At 41.5% G+C, this 14,309-nt stretch overlaps 1 protein-coding gene across 5 annotated transcripts in view; it reads left to right on the forward strand.

Annotated features, from left to right (window-relative positions):
• LOC124792313 (inositol-trisphosphate 3-kinase homolog) overlaps nt 1-14,309 on the forward strand; it is a 501,596-nt gene that overhangs the window by 439,082 nt on the left and 48,205 nt on the right. The window contains exon 1 of one of the 5 annotated variants that reach the window (XM_047257934.1): nt 13,825-13,876. The exons of the other annotated variants lie outside the window; for them this stretch is intronic. Within the exon in view, the coding sequence (XP_047113890.1) occupies nt 13,835-13,876 (42 nt within the window). The 5' untranslated portion in view covers nt 13,825-13,834. Of the gene's footprint in view, nt 1-13,824; nt 13,877-14,309 lie in introns of those variants that run through there. 5 annotated transcript variants of the gene reach the window in all.

Genomic DNA, 14,309 nt, shown 5'->3' on the forward strand with positions numbered 1-14,309 from the left:
TGAACGTTTTCTTCTGCACGTTTGTACGTACTGCATCCTGTCAAGTTGCTGTGGCTTGGGCAGACGTTTCATTGCGCAAATTTACAAAACAAAACAATAATTTGTGTACTTGCAAAAAGGGGAACTCATCCTTTGTGTATTGTGCATATGGAACTGGATACCTAGAAACGACAGAAAGGCTTCCTCCCGCCGTAGCCCTCAGTGGTACACAGCCCCAAAACGGGACACAGCAGGCCATACATCCCGCCGCCTCGCCACACCCAACCCAGGGTTATTGTGCGTTCGGCCCCAGTGGACCCCCCCCCCCTCCCCCCCCCCCCCATCGCGGTCTTATACCAGACGAGTGTAACCCCAAATGTTTGCATGGTAGAGTAAGTACGGTGTACGCGTACGTGGAGACTGTTTGCGCAGCAATCGCCGACGTAGTATAACTGAGGCGGAATAAGGGGGACCAGCGCGCATTCGCCGAGGTAGTTGGAAAACGTTTTAAAAGCCATCCACAGACTGGCCGGCACACCGGAACTCAACACTAATCCACCGGGCGGATTTGTGCCGGGGACCGGCACGCCTTCCCGCTCGGGAAGCAGCGCTAGACCGCGCGGCTAGCCGGGCGGGCCGAAGTCATCCTTAATTGACTAGTATAGTTAAATGTTTCTCGACGACAGAGGCAACTCGCTCAGTGCGTGTACCCAGAATCTAGGATGAGGGTCATTTTTACTACATAAGAAGTGTGGGAGGTCTCTCTCTCTCTCTCTCTCTCTCTCTCTCTCTCTCTCTCTCTCTCTCTCTCTGTTTGTGTGTGTGTGTGTGTGTGTGTGTGTGTGTGTGTGTGTGTGTGGTTTTCCTGGAGCTGATGTGTTTGTGGGAAGTACGAGCTTAGTGGTCGCGGACGACGTCAATCGTCGAGTCAGTGAGGGAATACCTTGTATCCGCCTACACGGTCGCCAGTTTCCGCAGCGACTGAGTGCCGTAGCTGTGTTAGAAGCTGTGGCAGCGTGGCGAACACGTGTCTTCCGTTTCCCGCTTGAAGCTGACAGGCGAGGCGGGAGCAGCTCCGCTGTGGCCGAGTTCCGGATGGGGCGGGCGCTGGGAGAAGGGGCCAGGTGTGCTCCTTGGCACAGCCCAGCGCCTCGCGTCGCTGCGCATCCGGCACCTTGGAATTCGGCTTGCGGACGCTTATCACGCACCGGTCACGGCCGCGGCGCCTTGCCTCTCGTCCTTATTGCTTTCCTTTGTTTGTTCTTAACAGCTGCCCGTGTTGCACGGACGAGGAAACAGCCTTCCTGCTGACTGGGACACTGGCGCCGAGAGCACGTTATTTCGCCTCCAGATTTTGTCCTAAATATCGATGTTGCGAGTTTAACCCTAGCAATACCGAAGCATTTTCCGTAACGCGCATTACCGGGAGGGAGTTGAAGGAGGACACTTTATGCCCAGCCTAAAAATGTTAAAAAAGAAAACTCTTGGTTGTTGTAAACATATATCCACAACATACTTTTTAAAGAAGTGCTGAGGCGTCCGAAAGGCCCATACCCTAAGAATATCTTTTACCACACTCCCTGCATTTATGACCAACACAAAAAAATTTTAGAATGGAATATTTCGTTTATTCTAGTTGATTTAGACTTTGATGTGTTGGTGAGTCCGGACTGTGAAAATATTGAATAACGTTCATAATGTAAAGTGACATCAACTAGTCAGACTTAAATTTTTCGGTTCGGTGTAATTGAAAGGTCAGACTTTTAGAATATCCAGTTTCCAACAAGATTACTGTATTTCCGAAAGGCGGGCCTAAGTAAACACCCCTGCCTTGGTATTATGAAGATTAAACATCGACCATCGATGTTTCGCCAGTGCAGTGGTTGTAGGAGTAGAAATAGTTTCTGGGAGAAAAAGACATATATCGTGTTTTAGTCTCCTATATCGTGTTTTTGTTCACTTGCTCACTTTTGGTATCACAAGAAGAAAATCTATTGGAAAGACTGACAAACTGCTTGTGTTGGTTACAGTTGTGAGAAGGATAATGATCTGCCTTCAGAAACCGTGTGTAATGAAATAAGAATGATAATCAGACCTCAAACCAATTTAAGAAGTATCGACAACAGTGTGCTAACTGGAAGTTGACCGATCAACTCTCTTATCCTATATCGGTAGAAGTCTGAAATCTCTGGGCGGTAAACATTTCTTTTCGGCTGCAGCCAACTACAGTATAAGGTAATAATTATTGTCCGCTGTGGTAGTATTCTGTACTTCACTGTATTGTTTCTCTTCCTTGCGATACCTCTGCCCAAGTGTTACAGTTACGATCTTAACTAAAAATGTTAATATACAAGACGATTTCAGTTTCGATTACGAACAACATTTAAACAGTCTTTACCTCCGTGCGTGATTATTGCTTCTCCGGAAGCGCCTAGCATAGGTCCAGATGTCTACATTGCGGTAGGCAGGCAGCGCTTCTCTCCGCTCCCCCTCCCTGCCCCCTCCCCCCGCCTACCTCACCAACCCTACACAGATAATCACCCTGCCTATGTGGTGGTGGCTCCGTTCCCCGCAAGCCCTTCTCGTAATCGACTAACTTACAGTTAACACACGGTAAGTGGAATTCAGCATTCTGTATGACTGAAAGATTTTTGCAGCTGCGTCGAGTGGTTTATATAATTGCCTTGCACCCATGCTAATAACCGTCTGCGAAAAGTACGTTGGGCAGTAAAGTAATGCCAACAACTGCCCGCCCGGCTAGCCGCGCCCTCTGACACGCTGCTTCCCGAGCGGGAAGGCGTGACTGTCCCCGGCACGTATCCGCCCCGCGGATTAGTGCCGAGGTCCGTTGTGTCGGCCAGCCTGTGGATGGTTTTTAAGGCGGTTTTCCATCCACCCCGGCGAACGTGGGCTGGTTCCCCTTATTCCACCTCAGTTACACTATGTCGGCGATTGCTGCGCAAACACTGCCTCCACATACGCGTACACCGTAATTACTCTACCATGCAAACATTTGGGGTTACACTCGTCTTGATTTAGCATGTTGGAAGGCAATCAAAACCATCAAGGATTTGCCTGAGTGGTTGAAACGACTGTCAGTAAAATTAGAAAAACGTTGACATAGCAGAGGAAAACAGAGAAACCAAATTTGACTTATACGGTGAACATTAAAACAGTGCGAGAAAAGAATAATTTACACAATGGAGCAGTTCAGTTATCTTCCACAAGATTGCGTTCTAAATCTTAAACAAGTTCCATTAGAAGAATGGAATCACATCATCGATACTACCTATCTAAAACTACAAAAAATTGCGATGGAGTATTTTGAGTTGTATAGCCATATCGTGAGCATCTGAGATACTGTTTTCAATAACAGGATATGCTTCTTTTCAATAGCGCAGTAGACAGAGCAGGAAATTTTTCTCAGTAATGTTAGTCTATCAACAAAAGAGGGTGGAATATGTAATGTTAATTACTGCTTTGTTTATTAATTAGTAAGTATGGTAATAAATGCAACCTTTCACAGTCAACACACAAACGCCGAAATAGCGGCACGTCTTGAGATAGTTGTTCGCGGAATAGAATATCAACTACAATCACGTAACGGTGGAAAGGCATGTGGATCAGACGTGGTACCTATGAGGGTCTACATGAATTGTGCGATACAACTTGTTCGTTTCTTGCATCAGTTTGTCGTAGGTCGTTAGAACAACGAAAGGTATCAGACAATTGGAATAAAAGCGTAGATCATTTATGTTTTCTAGAAGAATCGTGGGACAAATGCGCATAATTATAGACTTACGTCGTTGACGTCAGTATTAGAGTTATGACAGTTGTTTTATGCTCATGGATTATGACGAAATCTCGTCTACAAAAATCAACCTTGGGTCTCATATGCAGGGATCTTGAGGAATGCGTAGCGTCGTATACAAAGGCGACAAGGTTGATGTGGTTGATTATTTGGCTGGTTAGTTTATTCATTCGCTGGTCGTTTTATAGCACTGTATAATTTTATTACAACAATAAAACCTAACACGTGGCGAATAAATGTCTCGTTAATTCAAAGACTATTACAATATTTATTCACATCTCATCATGAGTTATTGCACTCGCTGCAGTGACATTCATGTAATCAGAATTAGACCCTACAAGACTCTCCCTAATTAATTAGTTTGACAGCGCCATGAATTGTTATCCTTGACTATATAATGGAATAACGGTTTAAAAGAACTAATTAAATCTAAACCAGAGTTGGTGGACGATTCAGAAATACACTTTTCAATAGTTCTTACCTGTAGAGTCATCTATAAGGGAAGCAAGTCGGTAACTGGGAGATATTTGCATAAAGTCTAATTCTTATTTAATATATGTAGATCTAGACAGCAAGATAAATTCTAATGCCACATTTTCTTGCAATAATGACATCAATAGCATGTTAGGTGCCTTAAAACATTCTGCTGATAAGAGACTTGAGTATTAGGGATGAAGCTGTCACAGATTTCCGAAAGAATAAAAGTATCTTTTGTGCAGTTCATTCACATTAGCTTCGACAAATGGGTGCCACACCTCTTGCTACCAGCATTTCTTAACACCCAAACACTTATGACTATAGGCTTTCTTTCTTCATATTCACAGTTATATGCTACACATCAAATAGGTCTTGCGAATAAGGCTGACGTGAACGGCTTCCGAGAAGATTGACAGAACCTATTAAACCGCAGCGTTCCATCGTCATCGTGAAGGCATTCAAAGACTGTAACTCTAGTCTATACAAATTTCAGAAAAACAGCGTAACTTTATATCAGAAACTTGCCTATATACATTTGTTTATAGGCCTAATTCTCGTAACGTTTTTGGAGAATCAAAGTTAAAGTATCTCGTTTAATTGTCCTTTTTTTCATTCCATCGAGTGAAATATATAATAAATAGCGTATACCTTCATTGTTTTAATACAGATCTCAGAAAAACAGCGGAATTTTAAATCAGAAACTTGCTTATATACATTCGTGAATAGGCTTAATTCTTGTAACGTCTTTTTTTGATTTTCGGTAATTGAATTGATTTATTCTAGCTAAAGTATTATTTTTGCCATGAGTGAGAAGTGCCTGACTTGCCGTAGAATTGTTAGTTCCGGGGTTTGGTGTGATGGATGTAGTAGTTTTTTTCACTGGGGGGAGGGACTGCAGTGGCGTGGGTGTTGTGAACGTGGATCAGGCTCATCAGTGGTTATGTAGGATTTGCAGCAGAGATAGGAAGATAGTGGAACAGGAGGGGAAAATTGCTGCCCTTCAGGCTGAGCTAGATCAGGCTAGGGAAGATCTGGACAGGTTAAGGAGGGAGAAGGGCAAAGAGAGGTGGGAAGTGGCAACAGGTAGCAGAAGGAACAGGCCTAGAACTAAGTCTGACAGTTTTGTGGTGAATGTCAAAAATAAGTTTGACCTGTTGCTTCAGTTAGAAACTGATGAGCCTCAAGCAGAGGTAGGTGTAGACAGGACACAACAAACTTTCAATAGGAAATTGAAAAAGAATGTAGGAAAGTCATTGAAAAGGAAGAAAGTTTTGTTGTTAGGCAGTTCTCATGCCAGAGGTGTAGGCCAACTTCTGCAGGAGGAGTTAGGACCAGAATACCAGGTCACAAATTTTTTCAAACCAAGTGCTAGTCTGGATCAGGTGACAGAGGATTTAGGGAAGACACCGTGGTTATTGTGGGAGGGCCAGGGAACAGCATCGACAGAGATCCTGGGTGCAGTATAGAGTGTGACCTGGTAAAGATTGCGTCAGCATCAAGACACACCAATGTTGAATTTGTATCTGTCCTGAGACGCCATGACCGGCCTCATTTGAACTCTTCTGTTTGGAAAGTTAATTTGGAGTTGGAACGGCTGCTTGGGTCGGGTGCGGGGGCTCATATTGGTGTGGTTCCTGTTGATTATCTCAGTAGGTGGGACTATACCAGGCACAGCCTACATCTCAACAGGAAAGGGAAGGGGAAACTGGCTGGGGTAATAGCAGGAAATTTAAGGGGGGGAGGCACTGCCATGAATGGTAAAATACCAGTGGTTACAGGTGTTGGAGCAGCACCTTTTTTAGGATAGGTAAGACAGAAAGATGTCAAGTTCTACGAGAGGTCAGGGTTGAAACAAATCTTCAGTTTAGGAAAGAAATTAAACAGCACAATTCTAGCGCATTGGATCACCAATCACAGCTATCAATTATAAATTTTCACCAATCACCAGAAATTTTATCTCCACCAAGTTGTATCTCAGTCCTAGGTAATTGCATTGATGAATTAAAGTCACCCAACCCAGTTGACATAATCTGCCTCTCTGAACACCGTGTGACCACTGGTATAGGAACTAGGCCTAAGCACAATGAGAAACTCAGACAGGAGAGTACTGCAAATGTTAGAATAAGGAAAGGTTCTCAGAAAAGTATAATTAAAAATAATGTAAGTATATTTCATCAAAATATTGGGAGTTTAAAGAATAAAGTAGATGAGCTTCTGGTTTGTTTAGAAGATTTAGAAGCTGAGAATGAAATAGATATACTATGCCTGTCTGAGCATCACATTGTTACTGATATGGATAAGGTAAATGTAAGTGGATATAAGCTCTCTGCACATGTAATGAGAGAAAATATGGAGAAAGGAGGAGTTGCCATATATGTCAAAAGTTATCATTGTGCAAAAAGTATAGAAACAAAAAAGTTTTGTGTAGAGAAACATATAGAAGCATGTGCCTGTAAGCTTAAATTAAATAAAGGCACATTTATAATTGTAACTGTATATAGGTCCCCATCAGGAAATTTTCATCTATTTATGAAAAATTTGGACTCCTTGTTGTGCTATCTGTCAGACAGGGGGAAGCAAATTATTATTTGTGGGGACTTCAATGTAGATTCTCTGAAAGAGGGTAATAGGAAAAATGACCTTGAAGTATTACTCGGTCCTTTCAATTTGACACCCGTTATTGATTTTCCTACTCGGGTGGTAAAGGATAGCAGCTCACTGATAGATAACTTCTTTATAGACCAAGATAAGTTTAACTAGATAAATGCTCAGCCTGTTGAGAATGGTCTTTCTGATCATGGTGCACAGCTAGTTACAGTATATGACATAGCTCCATTCAGCAATACTAAACAGTCCTCCAAAGTAGTACGTTCAGTCAATGATTTAACAATTGCAAATTTCAGGGAAAGCCTACAGCAGATAGACTGGGGTGAGGTGTACCGTGAACCTGATGCTAATTTAAAATATAATTTATTTCATGACATTTTTGTAAATGCATTTGAAAACTGCTTCCCCAAGAAAATAGTTAAATATACTCGTAAGAAACCTTGTAACAAACAATGGCTTACTAAGGGTATAAAAATATCTTGTAACCGGAAAAGGGAAATGTATCTGGCAGCAAGAAAGAGTAGTGACCCAGAAACTATCAAAAATTATAAAAACTACTGTGTTATATTAAGAAAAGTTATTAAAAAATCCAGGAGTATGTGTATCATGTCTGAAATCAGCAACTCTGATAATAAAATTAAAACAATTTGGAATATTATTAAAAGAGAAACAGGTCAACCAAGAGCAGAGGAAGACAGTATTACCATCAAATTGAATGAAAACTTTACGAACAAAAAGTCAGAAGTTGAAAATATTTTTAATAATCATTTTCTAAATGTTGTGGATATAGTAGGATCCAGGTGTTCATTAGAAGATGCTAGGCTGTTAATGGAAGAGGCCAAACCTATGCAATTTGATACAATTGAAATCTCACCCACTTCTCCCTCTGAAATTAGGAAAATAATAAACTTGCTTAAAAGCAAAAACTCACATGGAATTGATGGCATTTCCAGCAAAATACTAAAAGCTTGTTCTCAACAGATAAGTAAGATTCTCAGCCACCTGTGTAATAGCTCTCTGGAACAGGGCATTTTCCCTGATAGACTGAAATATGCTATTGTTATACCTTTGCATAAAAAGGGGGATAGATCTGATGTCAACAATTACCGTCCAATCTCCCTTCTAACAGCTTTATCCAAAATTTTTGAGAAATTAATGTATTCAAGAGTAGCTTCACATATCTGTAAAAATGAAGTACTAACAAAATGTCAGTTTGGTTTCCAGAAAGGTTTTTCAACAGAAAATGCCATATTTGCTTTCACCAGTCAAATTTTGAATGATCTGAATAACCGAACACCACCCATTGGGATTTTTTGTGATCTCTCAAAGGCTTTTGATTGTGTAAATCATGAAATTCTGCTAGACGATCTCAAGTATTGTGGCATGAGTGGGACAGTGCACAAATGGTTTAATTCGTACCTAACTGGAAGAGTGCAGAAAGTTGAAATAAATAGTTCTCCTAAATGCAAAGATCAGCACATTCCTCAAACTGGGGAACTATCAAGAATGGGGTTCCACAAGGGTCAGTCTTGGGTCCTTTGTTGTTCTTATTATATATTAATGACTTGCCAGTCTATATTCATGAAGAGGCAAAGTTAGTTCTCTTTGCTGATGATACAAGTATAGTAATCACGCCTGACAAACAAGAATTAACTGATGAAATTGTCAATACTGTCTTTCAGAAAATTACTAAGTGGTTCCTTGTAAACGGACTCTCACTGAATTTTGATAAGACACAGTACATACAGTTCCGTACAGTGAATGGTATGACGCCATTAATAAATATAGACCTTAATCAGAAGCATATAGCTAAGGTAGAATATTCCAAATTTTTAGGTGTGTCCATTGATGAGAGATTAAATTGGAAGAAACACATTGATGAACTGCTGAAACGTTTGAGTGCAGCTACTTATGCAATAAGGGTCATTGCAAATTTTGGTGATAAACATCTTAGTAAATTAGCTTACTACGCCTATTTTCACTCATTGCTTTCATATGGCATCATATTTTGGGGTAATTCATCACTGAGGAATAAAATATTTATTGCACAAAAGCGTGTAATCAGAATAATAGCTGGAGTCCACCCAAGATCATCCTGCAGACATTTATTTAAGGATCTAGGGATATTCACAGTAGCTTCTCAGTATATATACTCTCTTATGAAATTTGTTATTAACAACCAAACCCAATTCAAACGTAATAGCAGTGTGCATAACTACAATACTAGGAGAAAGGATGATCTTCATTATTCAAGATTAAATCTAACTTTGGCACAGAAGGGGTGAATTATACTGGCACTAAAGTCTTTGGTCCCTTACCAAATAGTATCAAAAGTCTAACAGATAACCAACAAGTATTTAAGAAGAAATTAAAAGAATTTCTGAATGACAACTCCTTCTACTCCATAGAGGAATTTTTAGATATAAATTAAGAAAAAAAAAGAAAAAATATTAAAAAAATTAAAAAAAAAGAAAAAAGTTGTTATATTAACTTAAGTATGTTGTTAAATTAACCTAATTATGTCATGTATTGGAAAATTTGACTCGTTCCACATCATTACGAAATATCGTATTCATGATCCATGGAACTAGTATTAATCTAATCTAATCTAATCTAGTCCCACCTCCCATTACATTGTACATAGCACATCACGAACTTGGTGCTCTCTAACGCTTCATCATTCCGTACATACTCGACACGGCAACCTTTGCTGCATTATCACAGTGCTACAACTCTGTACTAGACTTGTGAGTAACTGAACTATAGCGAAAAAGCTGCATCTCGCCCAACATGAGTTACCACCTATCTGCCCTTGATATTTCGTGGGGGCAACCATCTCCATTGGCTGTCCTGGCGAAAAAACACTCGATTCTGGTTTTCAGTTGAACTTCTTGTGGCATCTCGAACAAGTTTCTCTGTGTGTAGTTCCCTCTTCCAACTCTAAAGAGAGCAGCTGCAGTGCTCGAGAAACAGCAGACCGTGCCAGCTAGGAACGTGTCTGTCCTCGGCCAGAGCAGAACTCACTTCGTCCAAGCAGATGTGCTCTGCCCTGGCACCTCTGAAAAACAATGGCTACCCTTCTCAGATAGTGCGTTTCGTCACGATGAGACCCACGCAAGGCCGTCTCGCTATGGAGACTCTTATTACATAGCCACGGTACTTGTTTTTGACATTATGCGATCCTTATTTTGACTCTTGTTTAAATCACCAGCGTTGAGAGTGAAGTGCTGAATTTTAATGCCCGATACCTTATGCTCACCGCATAATGCAACGAAACTTCTTCTGTAGCTGCGTGCTGACATATATACACTATTTAGGTCTCACCTTATAATGCCGATACTCCTCTGGTGCAGTTAATGTTGTGGCCACGGTGATGTGGGACGTGCAGATAATATGATCCCTGTGTTCAGACGAACCCGTTACTATCTCATTTCTGGACAGCTATTTATATCTATACTCTGGGAAACATTATAAAGTACATGAAGAGAGTACCTTCTGTACACAATATTAGTTTCTTTCCATTCCAGTCACGGATTAAATGTAGGAAGAACGATTGCGTGCGTAAGTTTTGTGCATGCTATTTTTAATCCAACATAAACTTCACGATCTTTTTTTTTGGGAGGAGGGGGGGGGGCTAAAAAACCATTTATTCCACCACCCCCTGTTGAGAACCGATTCTTTGCTACACAAGTGTCCTCTGTACTGTCTCTTTCGTTGAAAAATATTTTTTTGCTACCTTCTTACCAATAAATCGAAGCCTGCCTTCGCTTTACCTACGATTTCGTTGTGATTCCACAGTTGACACGATACTGTGTTGTTAGCAGCTACATAGTTTCATTAATGAATCTGATGTTTAGAACAGTTCACATTTCGTTTCCTTTGTTTTTCATCTTTACCCGGACGGAATGATCTTTCCATTCCCACGGGCCCATTAGAGTATTCAAAACAAAGCTATAACAATTTACATCGACTTTTTATAGGGGCATTGTTCACTCACGGCGGTTAAGAAAAAATCGTCTATCCTTACATTCAAACTGTAGTAAAACTAAACCCCAAGTAACCACAAATTTGTCACCTTGCTGTCGGTCTCATCAACTATCCTACGAACATAATTATTATAAACCAACCGGAGATTGGATGTTCCAGTAACAGCAAATTATTCCCAAATAGCCTTTCTTAAGTTTCTGTGTTACATTGGCGAAAACCAGATGGCAGTGTGTGTCTGAAGATTTTGCTAGAATGACCTGGATTTACAGGGGAGATTACAACATGTGTGCTGCACCACCAGAAATGCGTCGTCCATTTCATGACCTGATGTGTCATTTATCGCGAAATATAACGGCAGACACGAATCGGTGAAACGCGAATTATCTGTGTGGTGTCCGTGTTACTGGTCAGCATTTCTCATCTGCGCTTGATGACCTCTATTATAACATCATTCTGCGCAGGTAAATTGGTGACATTATGTCTTGATTTGCGCGTAAAGCACACATGTACAAGCTTTTGGGCAATTAACTCTTTATTATTATTATTATTATTATGCCATCGTACCATGGAGAGAAAGTTGCCTTTCCCCTTAAGAGACTATTATGTGAAAAAGCGTGAAAAGTACAGTTATTTATCGTCACTGAACGATTTGTGGATAATTTTCCGTATACATATTTTCATTAACGGTATGTCTCCTCACTTAGGTCTTCTACTCTTCGTATCCACTCTTCGCAGACGCGTTGCGTTAAAACTACGTGTTAAAATTTTGTACTCGCGCCTTTCTCGGCAGGGCCTGAGTAACTAAAAACGTCCACCAGTCGCAGTACCTATCTGCCTCCTACTCTTCTTACCGAACTACTCCTGCATACTTTTCCAAATAGTGGCGGGCCTGGGAGAAATTTTATTCTGGAGAAAGGTTAGCCACAACCAATGGATTGTGTACCTCGAAGCCGATACTCTTCTTTCGTATCAAACTGTGTATAAAACGCATCAAAATCTGAATCAGGATGTTCAGTACGATATTCCAGAAATCGATTCCTTCTTTCTCCTTTGGTCCCATCTCTCGGTGATGGCATCGAGTGAACTGCTAGGAAATGCTTAGTTGAAAAGCGCAGTGAATTTATTTTCCCTCTAGCAGCTTATGCTAAATTCTTGGACACTTACAGTATTATTATTTCTTACCATTCCTTCTTTTCCCATTACATTTGTCCGTAGATACCTCAGTCAAATATAAACGAGGTCGTTTTTCCCTTATTTTTGATAGCATGTTATTCCTCAACGCTTGTTTATGTGGAACTGAGTGGTTACCAGACTGCGTTAGCGTCAGGCTATTGTTTCGTTACAGAGTTGCTTGCCAGCTATCTTGATGTGACGTAGAAGTTCACGTGCCTGCTGAATAGCGCGTTATTATTCCGTTCTACGGCCACGAAGGTGTTGGAAATATCAACAAGCTTAGAACGGTGTAAAAGACTTCCCGAGTCACGAGGCTTAAGCACTGGATGGCGAGCCAGTAATGAAGCAACTCCATTAAAGAGCATTTAGTTAGCTACGATAGATAAGGTGCTAATTTTTAGGGTGGCAGGGCGGTGATTTATCCCCATTGTTGTTTCCTCCTTAGATTTTTTGCAGGGACATGTCAATGTAGTACACTTTACTGCCGCACGCACGTGGGAATTATTGAACAGACGTACTGCTTGAACAAAAAGAATCATAACCTTTATGTGTCTAGCTTCTGATTAGTTCACGATGTATAAGCACACACTACTGTAATAATGTGAAGTAAATTGAAAGAATAAACACACTGGACATATTCAGGAAATTTTAAGTCGCGAAGAGGTTCGTTTAAATGATATTTCATCAATGAATTACCAAATTTTATGATTACGTTAAGTTATAATAACGTTAAAACGCATCGCGTTTCAAGTGGAATCCCTTCGTCTTCAACCGTACAACATGCTGTAGTAGTTCGTTTCTAGTAATTAAGCTTGACGTGCCCTACGTTCCTGCACAGTAATATATAGCTTGGGGAGAGGGCCGGGATATTTTGTTAATATACCTACCGTAAGCATCCACATATATCTGGGATGTTTTGTTAGTATACCTACCGTAAGCATCCACATATATAATCGCGAAGGAAAAATAAAAATGCAAAAGATTTGGTGCCAATGTCGAGGAAGTGTGATAGTCCTAAACGCACCACTTCACGAAGCAATGATATTTAGTCCTCAGGATAGGCTTGACACAGCTACATGATTTCCGGTGCTACCGAAACCGAATTACCGTGCGCTTCATCAGAGGGCAGCGCCAATTTATTTTGCCACCTGTAACGGCTTGCTGTGGTACTGTGGGTCGGGAGTTTCAATGTGTACCAGGACTGCAGACATGTCACCTGCTAACAGACAATAAGTTAATCATGCAACGCTGTTTTTTCGAGGTGATGATTTATGACTACCCCTCAGATTTGCTTCAGTACCTCCCTGCGATAAACATTGTTTCGATATCTTATACCGTTTATTAACTATTAAATGTATACATGTCACGTGAGGCGCAGTTTTTGAGTGGCTGTCATAGGTGGATATGCAGCCAACTATTGAGCTGACCTCCAGTTTTCTGAACGTCGTCGTATCGATTGTGTGTCAAGTGAATTTATCACCGTTGTCTCTTCTTTTATGTGGCAAGTAGTAATAAGCGTATACTGTGCTCATTTAATCGCACAGTGAAAGAGAAGAGACATGGACTAGCTGGCGGGACGACAGAATTAGCGAGTGGTTTGATCGTTTTGGAATGAGCACTGTGTAATTAGGAGTGAAATCCGCGCCGGCCAACGCGTCCGATGCATCCAGGCTGGGGCCCGCTAATGAGAGATTTCCCGTTTCGCAAGGAAGACACAGCTGATTGAGACAATTGCGCTCGCCAAACTGGTGCCAGCCAGTCAGCAAGCAAGACGCATTTGAATGGCGGATGCGCCGAGCGATGGTCGCCCGCTGCTCCAGGCTCCGCCGCTGCGCGTCCCTGGTGAGTACACTGTCCAGCACCGTGCCTGGATGGCTACCTGGAGTCCGTCTGCGCCTTACGGTAAAACTGCCGTCTGGAGGGTCGAACGTTCGTCTGGAGCCGTAGTACTGTATAAAATTTTCTGCGCACCGTGGTTAACCAGAGAAACAAACACTCGACGTGTCTCCGAATTTACTCATCTTGGGCGCGATTGCAGTACACAGTTATATGTAACATTGTATTCTGCTACTGTGCACGCGTCAAGCGTTGGAGAGAAATAGAGATTCAGAGTTTTACGAATCTCTTGAATAGCGTACGACAGCACCAGCCGTCCATCAGTGACGGTAGTGCAACCGGTTAAGGCGGTAAACGTCTGTCGATATTATGCCCATTTTCTTTTCTAATTTTCCTCGAAACACCTGTATCGCTGCAAGGCATCAAGGTCCTTTCTGAA

This window comes from Schistocerca piceifrons, chromosome 1 (genome assembly GCF_021461385.2).
Source record: "Schistocerca piceifrons isolate TAMUIC-IGC-003096 chromosome 1, iqSchPice1.1, whole genome shotgun sequence".
Lineage (NCBI taxonomy): Eukaryota > Metazoa > Arthropoda > Insecta > Orthoptera > Acrididae > Schistocerca > Schistocerca piceifrons.